Source organism: Ranitomeya imitator, chromosome 1 (genome assembly GCF_032444005.1).
Source record: "Ranitomeya imitator isolate aRanImi1 chromosome 1, aRanImi1.pri, whole genome shotgun sequence".
Lineage (NCBI taxonomy): Eukaryota > Metazoa > Chordata > Amphibia > Anura > Dendrobatidae > Ranitomeya > Ranitomeya imitator.
Genome location: NC_091282.1, coordinates 1,179,365,377 through 1,179,387,404, shown reverse-complemented (window position 1 = coordinate 1,179,387,404; position 22,028 = coordinate 1,179,365,377). Strand labels below are relative to the sequence as shown.

General features: G+C 47.5%; 1 protein-coding gene across 2 annotated transcripts in view; it reads right to left on the bottom strand.

The window, feature by feature from the left end:
• The window catches only part of HTT (huntingtin), a 276,760-nt gene that overhangs the window by 7,974 nt on the left and 246,758 nt on the right, over positions 1 to 22,028 (bottom strand). For both annotated transcript variants that reach the window (XM_069744747.1, XM_069744746.1), the window contains 12 exons: positions 18,819 to 18,919; positions 17,697 to 17,851; positions 17,412 to 17,551; positions 12,537 to 12,619; positions 11,659 to 11,789; positions 11,435 to 11,564; positions 10,792 to 10,947; positions 9,735 to 9,925; positions 9,395 to 9,509; positions 7,978 to 8,191; positions 7,375 to 7,480; positions 6,929 to 7,091 (listed from right to left, as the gene is read on the bottom strand). In XM_069744747.1, the coding sequence (XP_069600848.1) occupies positions 6,929 to 7,091; positions 7,375 to 7,480; positions 7,978 to 8,191; positions 9,395 to 9,509; positions 9,735 to 9,925; positions 10,792 to 10,947; positions 11,435 to 11,564; positions 11,659 to 11,789; positions 12,537 to 12,619; positions 17,412 to 17,551; positions 17,697 to 17,851; positions 18,819 to 18,919 (1,685 nt within the window). The remainder of the gene's footprint in view (positions 1 to 6,928; positions 7,092 to 7,374; positions 7,481 to 7,977; positions 8,192 to 9,394; positions 9,510 to 9,734; positions 9,926 to 10,791; positions 10,948 to 11,434; positions 11,565 to 11,658; positions 11,790 to 12,536; positions 12,620 to 17,411; positions 17,552 to 17,696; positions 17,852 to 18,818; positions 18,920 to 22,028) is intronic.

Below are 22,028 nucleotides of genomic sequence, written 5' to 3'. Positions count from 1 at the left end.
CAGTATGACATCCTCCACACAGTATGATATCCCCCACAGTCCACCATACAGTATGATATCCTCCATAGTCCCCCACACAGTATGATATCCTCCACAGTCCCCCACACAGTATGATATCCTCCACAGTCCCCCACACAGTATGATATCCTCCACAGTCCCCCACACAGTATGATATCCTCCACAGTCCCCCACACAGTATATCTTTCAGTCCCTCACACAGTATGATATCCTCCACAAACCCCCAAACAGTATGATATCCTCCACAGTCTCCCAAACAGTAGGATATCCTCCACAGTCCCCCACACAGTATGATATCCTCCACAGTCCCCACACAGTATGACATCCTCCACACAGTATGATATCCCCCACAGTCCACCATACAGTATGATATCCTCCATAGTCCCCCACACAGTATATCTTCCAGTCCCTCACACAGTATGATATCCTCCACAAACCCCACACAGTATGATATCCTCCAGTCTCCCACACAGTATGATAGCCTCCACAGTCCCCCACACAGTATGATATCCTCCACAGTCCCCCACACAGTATATCCTCCACAGTCCCCCACACAGTATTTTATCCTCCACAGTCCCCCACACAGTATGATATCCTCCATAGTCCCCCACACAGTATGATATCCTCCACAGTCCCCACACAGTATGACATCCTCCACACAGTATGATATCCTCCATAGTCCCCCACACAGTATATCTTCCAGTCCCTCACACAGTATGATATCCTCCACAAACCCCACACAGTATGATATCCTCCAGTCTCCCACACAGTATGATAGCCTCCACAGTCCCCCATACAGTATGATATCCTCCACAGTCCCCCACACAGTATGATATCCTCCACAGTCCCCCAAACAGTATGATATCCTCCACAGTCCCCCACACAGTATATTTTTCAGTCCCTCACACAGTATGATATCCTCCACAAACCCCCAAACAGTATAATATCCTCCACAGTCTCCCAAACAGTATGATATCCTCCACAGTCCCCCACACAGTATGATATCCTCCACAGTCCCCCACACAGTATGATATCCTCCACAGTCCCCCACACAGTATGATATCCTCCACAGTCCCCCACACAGTATGATATCCTCCACAGTCCCCCACACAGTATGATATCCTCCACAGTCCCCCACACAGTATGATATCCTCCACAGTCCCCACACAGTATGACATCCTCCACACAGTATGATATCCCCCACAGTCCACCATACAGTATGATATCCTCCATAGTCCCCCACACAGTATATCTTCCAGTCCCTCACACAGTATGATATCCTCCACAAACCCCACACAGTATGATATCCTCCAGTCTCCCACACAGTATGATAGCCTCCACAGTCCCCCACACAGTATATCCTCCACAGTCCCCCACACAGTATTATATCCTCCACAGTCCCCCACACAGTATGATATCCTCCATAGTCCCCCACACAGTATGATATCCTCCACAGTCCCCCACACAGTATGATATCCTCCACAGTCCCCACACAGTATGACATCCTCCACACAGTATGATATCCCCCACAGTCCACCATATAGTATGATATCCTCCATAGTCCCCCACACAGTATATCTTCCAGTCCCTCACACAGTATGATATCCTCCACAAACCCCACACAGTATGATATCCTCCAGTCTCCCACACAGTATGATATCCTCCAGTCTCCCACACAGTATGATAGCCTCCACAGTCCCCCATACAGTATGATATCCTCCACAGTCCCCCACACAGTATGATATCCTCCACAGTCCCCCACACAGTATGATATCCTCCACAGTCCTCCACACAGTATGATATCCTCCACAGTCCCCCACACAGTATGATATCCTCCACAGTCCCCCACACAGTATGATATCCTCCACAGTCCCCCACACAGTATGATATCCTCCACAGTCCCCCACACAGTATGATATCCTCCACAGTCCCCCACACAGTATGATATCCTCCACAGTCCCCCACACAGTATGATATCCTCCACAGTCCCCACACAGTATGACATCCTCCACACAGTATGATATCCTTCACAGTCCCCCACACAGTATGATATCCTCCACAAACCCCACACAGTATGATATCCTCCACAGTCCCCCACAGTATGATATCCTCCAGTCTCCAACACAGTATGATATCCTCCAGTCTCTCATACAGTATGATATCCTCCACAGTCCCCCACACAGTATGATATCCTCCACAGTCCCCCACACAGTATGATATCCTCCACAATCCCCCACAGTCCCTATACAGTATGATATCCTCCACAGTCCCCCACAGTAGGATATCCTCCAGTCTCCAACACAGTATGATATCCTCCAGTCTCCCATACAGTATGATATCCTCCACAGTCCCCCACACAGTATGATATCCTCCACAGTCCCCCACACAGTATGATATCCTCCACAATCCCCCAAACAGTATGATATCCCCCACAGTCCCTATACAGTATGATATCCTCCACAGTCCCCCACACAGTATATCCTCCACAGTCCCCCACACAGTATATCCTCCACAGTCCCCCACACAGTATGATATCCTCCACAATCCCCCAAACAGTATGATATCCCCCACACAGTATGATATCCTCCACAGTCCCCCACACAGTATGATATCCTCCACAATCCCCCAAACAGTATGATATCCCCCACAGTCCCCCATACAGTATGATATCCTCCACAGTCCCCCACACAGTATGATATCCTCCACAGTCCCCCACACAGTATGATATCCTCCAGTCTCCCACACAGTAGGATATCTTCCACAGTCCCCCACACAGTACGATATCCTTCAGTCTCCCACACAGTATGATAGCCTCCACAGTCCCCCACACAGTATGATATCCTCCACAGTCCCCCACACAGTATGATATCCTCCACAGTCCCCCACACAGTATGATATCCTCCAGTCTCCCACACAGTAGGATATCTTCCACAGTCCCCCACACAGTATGATATCCTCCAGTCTCCCACACAGTATGATAGCCTCCACAGTCCCCCACACAGTATGATATCCTCCACAGTCCCCCACACAGTATGATATCCTCCAGTCTCCCACACAGTATGATATCCTCCAGTCTCCCACACAGTATGATATCCTCCACAGTCCCCCACGCAGTATGATATCCTCCACAGTCCCCCACACAGTATGATATCCTCCACAGTCCCCCACACAGTATGATATCCTCCACAGTCCCCCACACAGTATGATATCCTCCACAGTCCCCCACACAGTATGATATCCTCCACAGTCCCCCACACAGTATGATATCCTCCACAGTCCCCCACACAGTATATCCTCCACAGTCCCCCACACAGTATGATATCCTCCACACAGTATGATATCCCCCACAGTCCACCATACAGTAAGATATCCTCCATAGTCCCCCACACAGTATATCTTCCAGTCCCTCACACAGTATGATATCCTCCACAAACCCCACACAGTATGATATCCTCCACAGTCCCCCACAGTATGATATCCTCCAGTCTCCCATACAGTATGATATCCTCCACAGTCCCCCACACAGTATGATATCCTCCACAGTCCCCCACACAGTATGATATCCTCCACAACCCCCCAAACAGTATGATATCCCCCACAGTCCCTATACAGTATGATATCCTCCACAGTCCCCCACACAGTATGATATCCTCCACAATCCCCCAAACAGTATATCCCCCATACAGTATGATATCCTCCACAGTCCCCCACACAGTATGATATCCTCCACAGTCCCCCACACAGTATGATATCCTCCACAGTCCCCCACACAGTATGATATCCTCCACAGTCCCCCACACAGTATGATATCCTCCACAGTCCCCCACACAGTATGATATCCTCCACAGTCCCCCACACAGTATGATATCCTCCACAGTCCCCACACAGTATGACATCCTCCACACAGTATGATATCCCCCACAGTCCACCATACAGTAAGATATCCTCCATAGTCCCCCACACAGTATATCTTCCAGTCCCTCACACAGTATGATATCCTCCACAAACCCCACACAGTATGATATCCTCCACAGTCCCCCACAGTATGATATCCTCCAGTCTCCCATACAGTATGATATCCTCCACAGTCCCCCACACAGTATGATATCCTCCACAGTCCCCCACACAGTATGATATCCTCCACAACCCCCCAAACAGTATGATATCCCCCACAGTCCCTATACAGTATGATATCCTCCACAGTCCCTATACAGTATGATATCCTCCACAGTCCCTATACAGTATGATATCCTCCACAGTCCCCCACACAGTATGATATCCTCCACAATCCCCCAAACAGTATATCCCCCACACAGTATGATATCCTCCACAGTCCCCCACACAGTATGATATCCTCCACAGTCCCCCACACAGTATGATATCCTCCACAGTCCCCCACACAGTATGATATCCTCCACAGTCCCCCACACAGTATGATATCCTCCATAGTCCCACACAGTATATCTTCCAGTCCCTGACACAGTATGATATCCTCCACAAACCCCCACACAGTATGATATCCTCCACAGTCTCCCAAACAGTATAATATCCTCCACAGTCACCCACACATTATATCCTTCACAATCTGCCAACACAGCAGGATATCTCCCACACACTGTAGAAATGACCCACACAGTATGACCCCACCCCACACAGCCATCTGCACAGTATGGTGCCCCCCACATGGTACTGAGCCATCCTTTGCCCTCACACATTATGATGACCACATAATCACCCACAAAGTTTGACAGACCCACAGGTAGTATTATGTCCCACCCACACACACAGCATGCCTCAACAGTCCCCCATACAATATGACTGCCCCCACCATCTCCCTACAAGTACTGATGGATAGAAAAATAAAAAAGACTATTCACCTAGCCCCATTCCTTTGCGGTGCTGCTTCCATCAGGGCAGTGTGTGGAATAAGGCAGACGCCATCACACCGGCTGTGCGGAGACTGGGACACAGGCCCTATAGTGGAGCAGTGCACCTATTACCTGTAGGTACCTTGAAGAGGCGGAAGTGCGGGTTCCCCTGACTCATGGCGTGCTCTACCCCTTTTAGTGGTGCGACACTGCCCATTTAACCTATTCAGACATAACATTTTTTGGGGATTTTCAGATGGAAGATAACAATAGCCTATGGGCCAAGCAAAGTAACTTGAGATTTTTATAATCGTACACATTTTTTATTATCATAATGGAAATTAAACCTTTTTCGGAATTTTTTTTGTCAATTTTTTTTTCTGTGTAAATAACGAAGATGAATTTTTTTCTAATTCGCTGCTAGTCCACAGGGAGACATGCAGCAACGATCACTGTGTGAGCTCACCATTAACATCCTAAGTCGCGTCTCCATTCCACTTACAATGATGGACTCTGTCCTGGTTTAAGAACCAAGTCCCCATTGTGCTTTGTGTAGTTCATGGACCTCACCGGGATATTCATCCCTCTCGTGTAACCCAGGCTCGTAGCTATGTTTCATATACAGGAATGATTGCAAATCTTCAGCGATCTGCTCCGCGCAGAGGCCGTGTGCTCCAGCCAGCACTTGGGAAATGTGCTCTGGGTGACAGGACGTCACTGTAAATGGTGCAGAGGGAGATTAATCTGCTCACATTACAAGCCTCGATGCCTCTGCCAGGCACATAACCCACTTACACGGAAAAGCGGATATTATGGCCTTAACCTGCTCACACATCCTAGGGCTGCAAATGTCATGCACGGCAGGTCCTTATGCTTGTGCGCTTGGGATAACAGCTTTGTTCCGATACTTCGGTGCACACGCTGCAGGCGCTGGCAGTGCAGGAAATAGGGACAATTAGGACTTCACTTGTGCCCAGATGACCAGGCAGCTTGGTCAGGATGTGGCGATAAGTGTTCAATCCTTCTACCTAGGAAAACGTCTCCGATGCTTCTATGGGCTTTCTGACAAGGCTTAAAGGGCAACACCACCTGTTCACGATTTACAATAAGTGACATAGTATTATAGACCATAACAAGGCTATTAAAGGGAATGTCTTGCATGTGATTTTCAATTTTTTTTAATTAATTTGGTTTTTGGGTGTCATTTATATTTTATTATTAAAACTGTTCCTGGGGCCGGGCATACTCATGGAACACCAATCTGTCCTGCACTGTCTGTATGGCAGCATGTGTCTGGTATGTACGGACCCCATACATGGTGAAAAAGTCAGCCGAGCTCGCAGACTTCGGCTGATTATCGCATGTATTTGGGTGGGGTCTCTAGACTTTTCTTCGCACAGATGGTTTCAGGGCAGAGTGGGATCGACCTATTGAAATCTCCATGCCAGATCCGCTGTTTTCAGGGAAGATGAGCCACTGCCAATAGTGTCCAGCAGCAGCTTTCTCCTCTATCCCCACGGAGAACATATGAACGCTCGGCCAAGCTGAGTGTACATGTGTCTGGAGAGGTGGTGGCCTGCCAATCACTCAGCTATATTATGTGTATGGATAGCATTAATAGTTAGAAAAGTGTCCATAAGCTAAAAAAAAGTCTAGAGAAAAAGTATTCACCCCTCCGACTGGAGACCAGAGAGAGACTTAAAAAATTGGATAGTGTTGCTAATTTCTCCTTAAAAGTGTTATTCCCATCTTAGGAGGTTGGTGTATATCTGAGATGTCACCATTCTATGATGCGACCTCTGTGACACTTACCAATCCAAAGAACGAAAGGTCCGTGCAGCAGTAGGACCCCCGTCACCATCTCCTAGTACACGGTGATATCTCGGCCAGTGAAGAGGCCACAGCGGACATGCATGTCCTTCATTCTGGTCCGAGAGGTCAGACCCGATTAGTTATAGCAATGGCACTAATCACCGAGTCTGCCCCCATTATGATGTCAATGACAGGACAACCCCTTTAATATGTCATCACTAATGAATTACCTTGTAAACGACGGTGGCCATGAACTGCGGGTACGGCTGCTGGTTGGAAAGAAACTCTCCAATTACTTTGTTCATTACGTCCTGAGGAGGGAAGAAATCATCCAAGAACTGGGGGAGGATTCTTGCCACGACTCTCGCTTCAAACGGGAATCCTTTCCGTATCCTTAAGACAGAAAATTGCATGATAAATGTAATGCGGCCAGGAGCTTCCTGAATACAGCGCTGCGCTCACTGCCGGTATCGTCACAGACACCCAGGGCAAGAATTCATTACAGGACGGACGTCCAGATTATAGGAGGCAAATAAGGCTGCTGGAAGATCCAATAATCCATCACTATCGCTACACTACAAGGGGTCACCCAGCTTTTCTAGAACCCTGAATGCAAAATCTGCCGTTCTATAAAGAAAAATGAATGATTATTCCACAATAATAGCAAACGAATTACCTGTCAAACAGCACAGACACCCGCTCCATGGCTACAATGACAGACTCGCTGTCCGGGGCCGCAGGACTCGGCTCTGCTGTACGGCCAGGGCTGAACTTCTCTTTTCCTACATAACACAGACATAATGTGGCGTTTAGACGTCCTCTGCTCCTGTGTGATCCAAGTGACCACAATAAATGGAGAGAAATATCCTGTGTTCTTCTGTCTCCTCTACCAGACACAGATCTGATCAACGCAGAGCAGGAGCAGAGCCGGCGCATCACTAACGCTGGAAGGGACCTGCACGGCCGTCAAAATGCTGTATTAGTATTATTTATTTATATAGCACCATTAATTCCATGGTGCTGTACATGAGAAAGGGGTTACATACAGGTAGATCCTGATACAACATCTCTGAACGCTGGAGCGGAGGGACCGTCCCAGGCATCACAGGTTTGAGACCAAGGCTGATCACACAATCCACTTGTAATAGCAAAAATTAAAGATGCGAATATATATATATATATATATATATATATATATATATATATATATATATATATATATACATACATATACATATATATATATATTCATGTCTCCGCACACATCGCGCTCACTCACCTGTGTACATGCAGGTCAGCATTAGACCTAAAGCAGTCATGGCTCTGTGCGGACTGTGCATATTGACTCTGTCCACACTCAGCTTCACCAGTGCTTCCCCATCCAACCTCGAGAGCTGCTCCGACAGCAGGAGGCGCTCCAAGCCCCTCAGGACGCAGTGGTATATCATCGATGGTGTGGCTTCTTCACTCGACGACACCATCACCCCACACATCTGAGGACAGAGGGAAATTTTCAGTGCTTTATCCATGTCTCCGTGAGCAACTTTGTAATTTATGACCTGTCAAAATGGCTTTTGCTAAAATTCTGACCTGACATGTGACCCCCACCTCCCCCTGTACTCACGTCATGGGTGCTTAACTTACTGCAATCCCAAGAAAGGAATCAAGGTATTTCTCTATAAATTGAGGCTACAGGCCTCCAAGAAACGTCATCCCGAGTACTGGTTGACCCCACAGTTGGATGCCCAAGTATCAGAAAGTGATGGGACAGTGTGTGTGTGTGGAAAATCCTTTTCCCAAAAAAAAAACCCTAAAAACCTAGTGCTAGTGATAAGCGTATAGATTCTCAGGACTCTGGTTCACCAGCTGGGTTAGTAATCAGTGGTTGCTGGGCAGGAGCCCACCGAGAGCCACCTCCTACCCGCCGCCATCCACAGCTCCTGTTTTGATTTGCCAGTCAGACATTTTGTCATCGTTGCAGCCTCAAGATGACGTCGTACCAAATTAGGAAATTAAAAGCAGAGTCGTGGATGACGGCAAGTGAAAGGGGATTCTCAGGGCTCCTGCCCAGCGACCACTGACTACCAACCTGGCTCCTGAGAATTGATTTGCTCATAACCTTGTTTTTGTGCTGTATTCTGGGCCAAACGTTTCAAGGGTGCACAATAAAGTGTTCATAGACCCCAAAACACAAGACAGAGGTAAAAAGTGTGTTCTTGTAGGCTTCCACCAGTCCGGCATACAATTTATTTCACACTATAGGAAAGTGCCACAACACACAAATTTCTCGGCAGAGTGGGGCCCAATGGTGGATGGATATCCGGGCTTCTATCAATAAGGTGACGACTATCAGACATATACCGCATGTACACATCTTACTGTGGGTGCAAATGCTGCGTGCACTTAAGGCCCCCCAAACATATTAGACTAAGGTCTAATATAGAGGATTCGGGTGACAACCTAATGTGTAAGGGGGTCCCAGACTGATGATGTTGGGGAAGATAAGGATCAGGGTTATCCGATTTCGGACTGACAATCTCCGTGGATGTCTGACCGCGGCTCTCTTGGACGAGATAGCTGGCAGCTAAACGATTGGCAGCTACCTAAGGTCTAAGGAGGCCTTTAGACTAATAGGTGATGGCTGGAAGAAAATGGTCAGGATTTGATACAGTTGTAAGTTTGCACGGCTCCAGTACCTGTATGATGCCGGCGGTAAACTCCGGCCCAACATCCAGGGGGTAGTTCTCTATCATATAGAAGGCGGCTGCACACATCACCAGAACGTGCTGCTGATTGTGAAAATTTACACAGCTGGAGAGAAAAGAAATAAAAGTCACATTTTTCTAATACATTTTATTGCATGACATTTACATCGCAAAGAGTCTCACACAAAGAAAGAAAACAAAACTTTTAGAATTGGAGGGGAGTTTGCAATACTTTTCCTTGACACAAATGGAAACTGACCACCCGTTACCAAAACAGGGAGCAGGGACCACAGTTGCCCTTGGTTTAGGGGATCACTGGTCGGACACTTACTGTGCGATGCCCCTCAGATTGGAGAGCAGGTAGTCGCTGATGATGGGGATGAGCTGTTTGGCCGTGTCGTCCAGCAGGTCACACTCCAGCACATAGAGGATGCCGTGCAGAGCTCCGATGCGGCTGGGCATGTGAGTGCTCCGCAGGGTGGACTCCAGGAGGCGGCTGACGGGCTCTGCTATTGCCTTATCCTGGGAAAACAATGGTAGGAGATTGGTCTGGGCTACAAATTTCTTGCTGTCCTGGAGTGATCGGGATTATGGGTTGAGTCTGAGAGTGGCAAATTCTGCGTTAAAATTTATAGGTACTCCGTGCAGTAGGCAAAAAAAAAAAGAGCCACGAACAACATTTGTCACCTATCCACAAGACAGATGGTAAATGCAGGATTGCCGAGACCTCCAATAATCATGGGAGAGATGGTCCCATGCCCCCAGCTGGATTGGTAACACCTGCAAACTAATGCGTAACTTACGGACCATGGAAGTGAGTGGGATACCGGAGTGCAGAGCTTCGCTATCTCCGAGCATAAGTGTGACCAAAGTTATGCTCCAACATGGGACGTAAGAGCTGTGGACACATGATAAACGTTGTACTTGGGCCAACGACAAGGTCGTCTGACCATCTGGAGGAAATAAAGCCATATATGACAGCCATTCATTGACATGCCATCCATATACCGCCCACTAATAACACGTTTATAAGGGGGGCTCCATACCGCGGACCCCCATCTGAGAGATTCACAGGCTTTCATAAGCAACTTTGGTTAATAATCTTCTGGTACAGACGTTGGCATACAGTCCACAGAGCCGTATACAGCTTGCACTAATGTCAGTCTCTCTCCGAAGTTTAACACTATGAAGTCCATACAAATAAATAATAGGAAAATAAATGGCAACGTCTCCTGTTTATTGGGTAAAGAGAACCTAGCCTGCCACGGTCGCTGCTACCCCCAACGTGCTGCCCGGTACCAGTCCTGAGAGAGCTGCCATTGTAATGAGATGGCACCACCCGGCGGGCAGCCAGTGATGGAGGAGCGGGCGGCCTCAGCTTATCTTACCATTCCCAGCACGGAGGCAGCTTTGCAGATTGCAGGCACTAGATACTGGATGAGAATTTCGTCCTCGGACGGGTGCTGCTTCTGCAGCTCGGTTAAGGCCGTGTACATAGTCTCAAACTGATTTCTCTCGGTGAAGAGATCAGACACAGCCAGCATCTGCGGAGGAGAGAGGAAATGTTACAGGGCACAGCAAAGTAATGCAGTCGGGAAGACGGCAGCCGGTCATGGCATGGCGTGACCCCCACAACTGGACTTTGCAGTGCCCCATCTTCAAGGCATAACACTTTCCTCTATTTCCAGCATAGATAATGAATGGAGCGTAGCTGGAGCATGTGTAACGCTTCAGCACGTAAGACAAAGCTCTGCAGAGACCAGTTGTTGTGATCATGGGGGGTCCTAGCGGTTAATCCCCAATGATCAGTAAGTTAACCCGTATTCTATGGGTGATAACTTACTGTATTGAGAATAACCCTTTAACTGTGATTCAGCTACGGGGCAGGAAAGCAGAGGAATAAAGTGGGAGACATCACAGTCAGACGCGAGTCTGGGCGTGAATGCACTGTACGCAATGCTCCTTGCTGGGCGACATGCTGGTCTTGTCATACCTAGAGGGTCAAACAATGCCAAAAACCCTGTGACTTACCGATCTTACCACCTCGCTGATCAGGATGACCGGGGTCTTCTTCCCTGCATTAGATGGAAGAATCCACTGGCTGTAGAGCTCGAGAAGAAATTGTGAACAGGAATGTATGTCGACTCCGGCACGATGCTTCCTGCGGTTATATGTAGGGGGACATATCACAGTATGGCATAACATTCAGCTGACATGGCTAACAACACGTTAAAAAAAAAAAAAAAAAGACAAACCTGGAGTTTATAGGAGACGTTGGAGGTGAAGATGGCGCTGGGACATCATTCTCATCCTCCTCATCTTCATCAAGCTCCTCTGGTCTTAGAGGGGTGATGTTGTTTCCCAGCCAGACAGAATGGATAGAGACCTACGAGAAAACATGTAGGGTATTATTACGGGCCGCTGCCTTATTATTTAGCGAGCCATGGGGCATGTCAGGCGACGTTCTATCCTTGGTGAGATCATCTACTTAACACGTTTTCACTATGGCTAGGGAGGCAGAATATGTCCAAACAGAAGCGGCAGGGGGTGAGCGAAAAGAATTGGCAAGTTATCAATGTAAGCCCCAATTTGTAAATCCTGATATTTCCCTTTAGTAAAAGGTCTACTGTTTTGTTCAGCCTGCTATAGCAAAAAGTGACGGACCAGATAAGTGCATGGTGCAAATTATTCTCCCAGTCTGTGTGGAATAAAGATCACAAGCGCTGGCACCTTATCTGAGAATGGTCAGCGTGCGAAAAGAGCAAACTTACCGGAAACTAAAGCAAATGTGTACGATATGCAAATTTATGTGTTTTTTTTTTATTAGACAAAACCAGTTCCATTTCCTGTTCATTGATTTTCGAAACTGCAACATAGTCCTATTCACCTGAAAAAAGAAGTGCTGCAAACCCCAACACCCCGCTGGATGAAACGTGGCACTCTTTGTGATGAGGAGGTGGGAAGAAACCTTGCCGTGACTATTGGCAAGGATTAGCACGGTCTGTCGGCCCCCTGCACCAACCCGAAGCTTGGACCTTCTTAAATGTCTGTCGTGGCCCCTAACTTTTGGTTCTGTCCTCCTTACACGTACATCACAAAAGCGATGAGAAAATAAAATCTATGAGCGACTCACTTGTCCCAACTTGTAGCTCATGTTCCCGCTTTCGCGTTCTGTGTTGATCTGCAGTAAGAGCTCCTCGTGACTGATCAGCGCTCCTGAAAGAGGCATAAAAGAAATAAAAGAAATAAAAAAAGAAAATGATGTATCCGCAGCGATCCTGCAACATCAAACAGAGGATCTATCAGGAAATAATAACAGGTAATGATGGAAAGAAATGTATCGCATAACAGCAAATATATCAGGGAGGCTCGGAGCAGCTTTGTGAAGATCTGACATGAAGGTTTCTCCGCTGGAGGAGATTCTGGAGAAGGAGTAATGGTCTATAATACGGCGCAGGAGAGTCGTGGTGCTGCCATATCACACGCTGGGGATGACCGATCATTACAGCAGGCATCCAAGAGGCAGAAACAATGGCGGCAGAAAGAAAAAAAAAATTCAAAGCTCGTCAGAATATATAATCCAATGATGGATAAAGTGAGTCAGTGTATGGCCGGGGTTAAAAAGGTTGTCTGGTGGGGCGATTTATTATATTTAATGCTCAGAATGGGGTCGAAAAATAAAAAGCAATGCTCAGATTGCACCCTTGCTGCCGTTCCAATGCTGCCTCTTCTTCCATCAGTCATAACTTCCAGCTGCAGCAATAATATTCCATCACAATGACTTCTAACGCATAGTGATTGATGGCAGCGGTCCTGGTGAAGTGATTGTGGGGCGTGACCGGAATTCAAGGGAGCCGGACATAGCTATCCATCCCCCAGCATGTCTACTCTCACTTCGTGCTGTTACCTGGACCCTTTTGATCCAGCTCTTGCCGCCCGGCGAAGGCGCCAAAATGAGGGCCTACCAAAAAGCCTGAAGCTGCAGGCTCTCCTGGGTCTACCCGTCCAAGGCTGTGTTCTTCTATCCCTCCTCCTCCTGCAGAAAGATGACTCCGGCTGGCAATATCTGGCGAGCGCCGAGGCTCTGGAGGCGAGTGATCCCCCCGCGCCTTTCTGCTGGGGGGATTTGCCGTTCTTTGTCGCCTGCGTCCATGCTGCTCCCGACAGTTCCCCCTCTCCTGCATGGTGTAACTACTAAAGGTTGGAAATCCCTATCGGAGAGAACTCCCCTCCAGATGCCTAACCCACCAGCCGGCTCGCGAGGACTCGCCAAACAACCTCAGGATAACCCTCACAAGGCCACAGGTGACACCTCCACGGGTGACACCTCCACAGAGGACACCCCTTCTCCCTTATACTTGGATGCCTCTCCACATCCTGCTGACATGGAGGGCTTGGACAGATCGCAGTCCTCGCAAACAAGTAGGTATCGCTCAGTGACCTCACACAAACGATATTCTCTCCGACGCACTCGAAACAACAGGAGCTGCGGGTTCTAACACACACTTTACCAACAAAGCAGGACACTGACTCCTTAGCCCAGAGAATTGAAGCGTCACAGCAACAGGCTATTCATTCAATACAGGAGGACAATGATCTTATATCCTCCTGGACAACTGCTACGGAGAATATATTTAGGGACTTGTTGGACTGGATCCAAACTCTGGAGGGTGAACATGAGACTCTCAACTCTCAAGTACAAAGCCTAACCCTGCTTCTCAATGATCAAGAAAATAGGGGGCGAAGAAACAACATTCGCATAAAAGGGTTACCAGAGAATGATGGCTAGGAAGATAGGCTATCGATCACTTCCTTATTCATCATGGTACAGAGACCGCTAGACACTTGCTATTAGGTCTACAGAGAACATCGGGCCCTCTTGACCCCAACAACCAAAAGATGTCTTGCGCAGACTCCACTACTACACTGATAAGGACGTTATCCTTAGCTGCACTTGGTCCGCTAACCCTATTTCCATGGATGATGTGGTGACCAAGCTCAGAATGGGATCTACATGTCTGCTTATACCCTATATATGAGGAGTCTCCTGCAACTGCTACGAGCAAAGATTCAAGATACTGGTGATTCCTACAGATGGGGACACTCTTCATCTCATTTTGAAAAAGGAGGGCTCTACCTCCTACCTTCAGCGACACTCGGACCTGACTGCTCTCTTCAAATTCCTTGGACTGGATACCATCTCTGTCCCCAACTGGCTTGCCATGGCTCCTCTGCCACAACATCGGAGCCCATCACAGGATTTTGAGTAGATCCTTACTCTGCTTCATCGACTGACTCTCTTGATGAACTCCCTAATCAACACTCCCGTGCCAGACCCTCCAGTCTACAAGACTCAACAAAACTGTTCAAGTCGTAGCCTCTTTCACACTTCAGTTGTTTGGCGTCAGTCTAAAACCGCCATTTTCCTCAAATAACGGATCCGTCAATTTTTTTTGACGGATCCGTTATTTTCCCATAGACTTGCATTAGCGACGGATTGTGACGGATGGTCGTCCGTTCTATCCGCCAGGCGGATGTTTTCTGAAAATAGACGGACATTGAAACGTTTTTTGTCAACGCCGAAATGGCGGATCGCGACGGATCCGTCGCGTCTGCCATTCCATAGAATGGCCACCTATTGGCGACGGATCCGCCACAAACGTTTTTTCGGCGGATCTGTCGCCCCAATCCGTTTTTTCAATTGCGCATGCTCCGAAAAGTAGATACTTTTCCCAGACAACCCCCAAGTAACGGATCCGTCAAAAAAATGGATCCGTTAGAACCGTTTTCTCAACAATTGTGACGGATCCGTCAATCCGTCACTATGTCGGTAGTGACTGACGCCAAACAACTGAAGTGTGAAAGAGGCCTAACCTTGATAAATATTGCCCAGAGGACTGATATGCTGGAGCACTGGCAACCACATCCCACCTTATATGTGTATGGATGGTAATTCCTAGTTGGCCCTCTTCTAAAAAGAAGGAGCATAGAAGACATGGTCGGGGAGGTGAGGTCTTGCTTGCCTTCAACATGGCCGCATATGGTCTTGCTTCTCTAGTTCCGGGTATCTGTTTATACCGGATATTGGTTCTTCATTATTTCCTTGTGTCTACCACTTGGGTATATAATAATACTGCAAGGCTATGTTCACACGTTGCGTATTTTGCTGCGGTTCTGCAGCTGCGGATCCGCAGCAGTTTTCCATGCGTTTACAGTATAATGTAAACCTATGGAAAACGCAATCCTCAGTGCCCATGTTGCGGAAAAAAACACGCGGAAAGATGCGGGTTACATTCCGCAGCATGTCAATTCTTTGTACGGATTCTGCTGCGGTTTACACCTGCTCCTCTATAGGAATCCGCAGGTGTAAACCGCAGGTGGAATCCGCACAAATTACGCATAAAAACCGCGGTAAATCCGTAGGTAAAACAAAGTGCCTTAAACCTGCGGATTTTTTAAATCCGCTGCGGAAAAATCCGCAGAGATCCTTTCTACGTGTGCACATACCCTAAGACTTTTTAAGCTGATGTACCTGCCCTCATCCTTCAATAGGCAATTCTTGTGTTGGACTGGCGAATGTTGTTGTTAACTACTTCCATTTTATTGCTGCCTGGTGCTCTGCAGCACTATCTTGTAGTTGTCTTTCTTCACCCAAACCTCAAAGAATTTGGAGCGTGCTCAGGATTTCCCTGGGCAAATAGCATTAGCTTTGCTTTCCGGTTTACTCTCAGTTTTCCTTCAACAACATCTCCTTTTTTGCCCCTATGCACTCCCTGTTCTTTCCGTTCCCTTGCCCTCCCCAGCCTTTTCTAAGAATGGTGACAGAAATGATTCCGAATTAACATTATGTGCCTTAAATGTCAAAGGTTTACAGTCCTGAGATAAGGTCCATTTTGCTAAATCTCCTTTACAAAAGGAGGATGGACATTGCAGGAAACCCATTTTTGCCAAAATAAACCTGATGAAAGATTTCTTGTTACAGGTTACCCACCGCTTACCATAGCCCTTCACCTGACTCAAAATCCAGAGGCTCCTGTATACTTCAATCACGCTCCATACCTTGGCTGGGGTCTGAGTCTCGCACTCAGAGAGGGATGTCTGATGATGGTCAAGGGTCGCATCGCATCTAATAAGATCACGTTCACCTCCCTGGACCTTCCCAACTCAGGTCAGGACAAAGCACTTTACACCTACCTGGCTCAACTGGCGGTATTCACAATTTTGACTGTTATTTCCCTTCCCTCAGTGATTGTTTTTATTTCTTGCCATGGCTAGTGCCTTGTGATTGTATTTCTTATTTTATAGCGAGAAGAGGTACAAAGTTTAACCCCTTCGCGACCGATGACGTATTTTGCCTTTGATGTGGGCTCTGGTGCTGAGCCCGCATCTTTCCATGCACTTGATGACTGATTAAATCAGCCATCAAATGCTCTAATAGCCCCGGATGGATCCGAGATCCACCCAAGGCCGTTAACCAGTAAAATACTGCTGTCAATGAGTGACAACGGCATGTAACATGCGGTGGCTGGAAGCACATTACAGATCCGAAGACAGCTGGGGGTCTGCAGAAGACCCCCATGCTTGTCATCATGATACTGTAAACTCAGACTCCGCGTTGCAGCTTGGGAGGGTGAGTAAAGCATGGTTTTCTTTTTTTTTTTTTATAAATTGCAGCCAAAGTAGAGGGGTCTTCTGACACCAGAAAACCCCTTCAAGTTAAAAACTATAAAGTAAACTCTCGTATTGCCTCTAAAAAAAAAAACCATGCAATTCACGTGTGTGACATTTCATCCCCCAAATCAGCTATTTGATAGGTGTGATTACACAGGTAGCATCACGGAGCAAGACTGGTCCTAATAAAAGGTGGACAGAAAACGTATCACAGACTATATACCCAGCCGACAATCTGACGGGTGCTTGTCAGCAGACGTCAGGGGAAAGAGGCTTCAGGCTGGTTGCTCTTCAGCTCAAGCCTTCCTCGGCACGTCCCCTGTAGAATAATTTGTACCTGTAGTTGCGGCGGATAAACAAGGCACGGGGTCCCAAGCTTGATATGGGTGGTGGGTGGCGATATTGTCCTTTCTAGATATCAGGGTTTGGATTTCTTGCTCCACAATTCCTCTAACAACACTCAGCTTTCTGCCAAATCTAGAAACATAGAAGAGATACAATTCGGCTTATACTTACTACACGTAAGGCGTCTGTGTACTCAGACGACAGCCCATTTTTATGACCCCCGTTACATAAGGCTGCTTGGCTGGGCAATAGCTAGGGAGAATGGCAGGTATGGTACCTGGTATCCAGTGCCTTTAAGGTCTTGTTTCGTGGTTGCTGCTCCAGGGCGCTGATGGCTGGATTGCCAGCAGAGGGAATGGTCATGGCGCTCAGCACCAGGGACGTGATGGTCTGTACCGCCAGGACATTTATTTGCGTTCTCTCTGTGTCCTCCTAGTATCAGCAGCAAAAGAAGAAGAATTCATTACAGAAAGAAGTAAAGGACTTGGCCGCTAGTTGTCACCCATTTCTCTTAGTAATAGTGTACTTTTAGCACAGGCCCACAGACTGTAGAGCCAAAGGACCTACATGCACACGGCGACTGAAAACCTATTCTCTGTATCGTACATGATTAACATATGGATTTAATTCTACCAATATGGAGCGGAAACCTGTCCCACCATTTCTCCAACAGGGACGGAAATACTTAGAGGTCGTCAGGGACCTAAATATTGTGTTCCGTGCATAGGATAAACCCAAAATATCAGATCTGTGGGTGTCCGACACCCAGCACCCTCACGGATCAGCTGCCAACAGCAGCAACTACATGCTGCGCACCATTCACTGCTTATATCCGGCAACCTCCGGAGCAAATCTCAACAGATAAGTAGGGGTGCTGGGTGTCAGACCCCACAGATCAGATACTGGAACCCATCCCACAGACAGGCCTTCAGTATGTAAGTCCTGGACAACCTCTTTAGGCTAGGGTAGTAACACGTCGACTTTGGCTGGAACAGCCATTGTGTGACCAAAGAACGTTCGGTGCCGCTGCTACATCACATCACTACAGAACTGAATCGTGTCGCGTTGTGACACCCAGACTCCCGTGACAAGCAAGTTGCAAAAAACCAGACTCGGTTGGATATTTTGCAGCTTGCTTGTTGCAGTAGGGTAGATGTTGTAATGTGACTCCATTCAGTTCTGTACGCAGCGGCACCAAGCGATCTATGGTCGTGCCGACGTGTAGCCCTAGCCTTAACTTTATGAACCTCTGCTATGACATGGAAGACGATACATGCTGCAGAAATACTGCTCGCACACAGCAGCTCTCCATCCTAGCTCAGAGGGGAGTCCTGAGCAAGGGGCTGTCTTCATGAGAAAATACTAATAAATGCGGGATATCCACCAATTTAGCATCTACCTCTTGCTGACTTTCCTCTTGGTCCATTACAATGGGCTGAGTCACCAGCACGCCAAGCAGCGTGGCCCAAGTCTCCTCAAATTGTGTCCGGCTTGTCCAGCCTAGAGAAACAATGCAAGAAGTCAGTGTACGGTGACATCATACAGATATTACCCTTACTTTGATTTTACATGAGTGGTGCATGGACAGTAAGGTCCTGATGAAGTTGCAAGAGCCGAACTTATGGTTGCGCCGCCCCAGAACTGTGGTGTGTACGTCGTGGCAGTTCTTTTCCTGCTTTCAATTCCCTAACATCGTCATCGGCTGGTTTCCTCTACAGTAATAAAGAACTCCTGTCACTATGACTGCGGCCACACTGTATCACAGTCCACGTGACAGGAACAGGGACATAAAAGGCTTTCCTTGCTGAAGGCGACATCACTGGGGAACAAATATGCATTTCCCTGGTACAGCAATGGAATAGAAGATCATTCTGCAACAGAATTAAAGAATAGCCATACTTCTTGAAAATCGCACCTCACTGGCTGGACACTATTGATTGTGAATTTTGCCCAGGGGCACAATAGTATGATGGCAGATAAAGAATCAGGTCCTGACCGGCTTGTATAGGACGAGCTCACCCATGTGCAGTATGAAAGACATCAGGATAAAGTGCCTCAGGCAATAACGCCTGCTCTCAAGCTATAGAAGCCATTTTTTTAAAAATCACATAGAACTAACTACAGAATTACAAAAAAAATAATAACTGCGCAGTAAAAAATTTAAAATCATTATTCGTTTTTTCATACACTTACACTCCTTTGAAGATTAAGCAAAAAGCGGATAGGAGAGGCGAGATGTAGAACAGTCCTGGAGATGGAGGGCAGCACTGACAGCCAGGGGCATAGTTATAGGAGATGTACAGATTACAGACACATACCGGCCCTGGTACCAGAGGAGGTCCTCTGCCACATAAGACCCCACTATTACAAGTACCCAGGCTACTGATTTTCCATTGGGACCCAGAAGCTCCAACTTACATCCCTGTGTACAGCACTATCAGATCCAAAAATCAATCACCCTTGCGGATGCCAATGAGCCATGTCCAACATAAACAACTATGGAAACAACTGCAGAAAAAAATCCAATACAGCAACTTTACTGATAACTTGGAAAAACAGATGCAAATGTTTTCCAGTAACGGTCATATGGCTGTGGCCAGCTTACTAATAGTAGTAAGAGCTCTTGCATAGTGCAACAGTTCCCAAAACATAGTATCAGTATAGTAAAGAGTCACACTGTCCCCCTCTCAGGTCTACACGGCAGGACCATAGCCCCCAACGCATGACAAGCGTTTTTGTGACCAGGAGGATGGTCCTTGCCTTTCTCCTCCAGCCCAATTGTCTTCCATTGCAAGACGGTGCCTTGAGTGAAGATGATCCAAGATCCCAGGATACCATGAATGAGACCTGGTAGGTCAAAACGCGTTGGTTGATTACCAGTGGCCCCTTTAGTTGCACAAGTCTAAGACTACATTTTTAATAATGTGCTAACTAAAATTGAGATTAACTGCATGAATCTCTACGCTGGACACAACTCCTTTTTCCCTCTTGTGAAAGATCTCAGGACGTCGTTTTCAGAGGTTCTCGATGGCCGCTTTTACTTCTGTCCCGCCTCCTTCCCTCTCCCATGCCACTATTATCCTCCACCTCCCCAGGTCTCGGCTGCCTCAGGGCCCCTCTCTGTCCAGATCGGGTTAAGCTCCACCTGCAGCGGGAGTGGCACTGTCCTCTTCAGCAGCCTTTCCCTCCACAGGCCTACTACCCTCTTTCATGCCTAACTCTAAGGTCGATTGTTCTCGCCCACCTGCTTCTGCAACGCTTATAGTGCATTTTGCCTGCGTGTCCTATAAATGTATTGCTGCTATCCCACCAGTTTCCCAGGAGCTTCCCACTGCCCGCGAAGCACCTTGCCCTCCCCTTCCCCCCCCGCTGTGGGTTGTGTCTCTTTTCAGTCCATCGCTGACCTCACCATGGTCTCAAACTTTGGTCTCAGTCTTAGACCGACTACCTAACCTGCCTACCGCTTCGACTTCTCTGACCAACCCCGTCTCTGAATCAGATCGTCCCACTCCTCATAATTCCAACAGGTCTCACAAGAGATCTAAAAAGTGGTCCCGTTCATCCAGATTACCCTCCCCTCCTTGGTCCTCTAGACCGCTCTCCACCCAACACCTGAGTTTCTCACAGCCCTAGAGTCCGACAACAGTTCTGAGTCCGGTTCTGATCTGGATTCCGACCAGGCTTCAAATTAAGGGACATGCTCGACAGTCTAATTTTGAAAGTTAAGGATGTCGATTTTTCTTCATCAAACCAGTTAGTCTCGTTTAAGAGAGTTAAGCAAGTCCCCCCATTTTTTGCTGACCATAAGGAATTTTATGGTGTGCTATCAAAGGAATGGGAGCACCAGGACAAACCGTACCAGAGAAGGAAGCATTTGGACATGTTGTATCCCTTCCCTCCTAGCCTACTAAACAGCTTAATCTGGATCTCAGAGCCATTCGCATCTACAACTCCAGGGTAGTTTCCTTTAGGTGCTCTGACTCGTTTTTCATCGTTTCTAAGTTTCTCCCGACCTCTAAAGTTACCATTGCACCTTGAATCTGTCCCACAATTTTGGAAGAGTATTGGGCAAAACTCAGAATGCTTCCTCCCCAGGTTACAGCTCATTCTACTTTGGGGGTGAGGGCTTCCTGGGCTGTATGTCATCATGCCTCCGCTCTGCAAGTTTGCAAGGCAGCCACCTGGTCTTCAGTTCACACGTTCTCCCAAGTTTTACAGAGTAGAAATGCTTTTCGACGTCCCATGGTTCCCCGTGTCCACCAACGAAGCCATACAGACAAGAGGATTTTGGGTACTCGCAAAATCTTTCTCTGAGCCTTCAATGGGGGACACAGCACCCTTCCTTTCTGTTCCTTTGTTGTCTATTCCTGCTTTCTCACTGACTGATTAGGTTCCTGCCAGTCTGTAGGTGTACACTGCTGGGGAGGAAGAGCTAACTTTTTTGCCTAGTGTCAGCCTCCTAGTGGTAGTAGCATACACCTACGGTTCCCCGTGTCCCCCAATGAAGGCTCTGAGAAATACATTTTATGGCGAGTACCAAAAATTCTTATTTTCATTAAACATTTAAAAAATGTTTTCAGGTAGAGGACACAGGATCCACCATTCACAA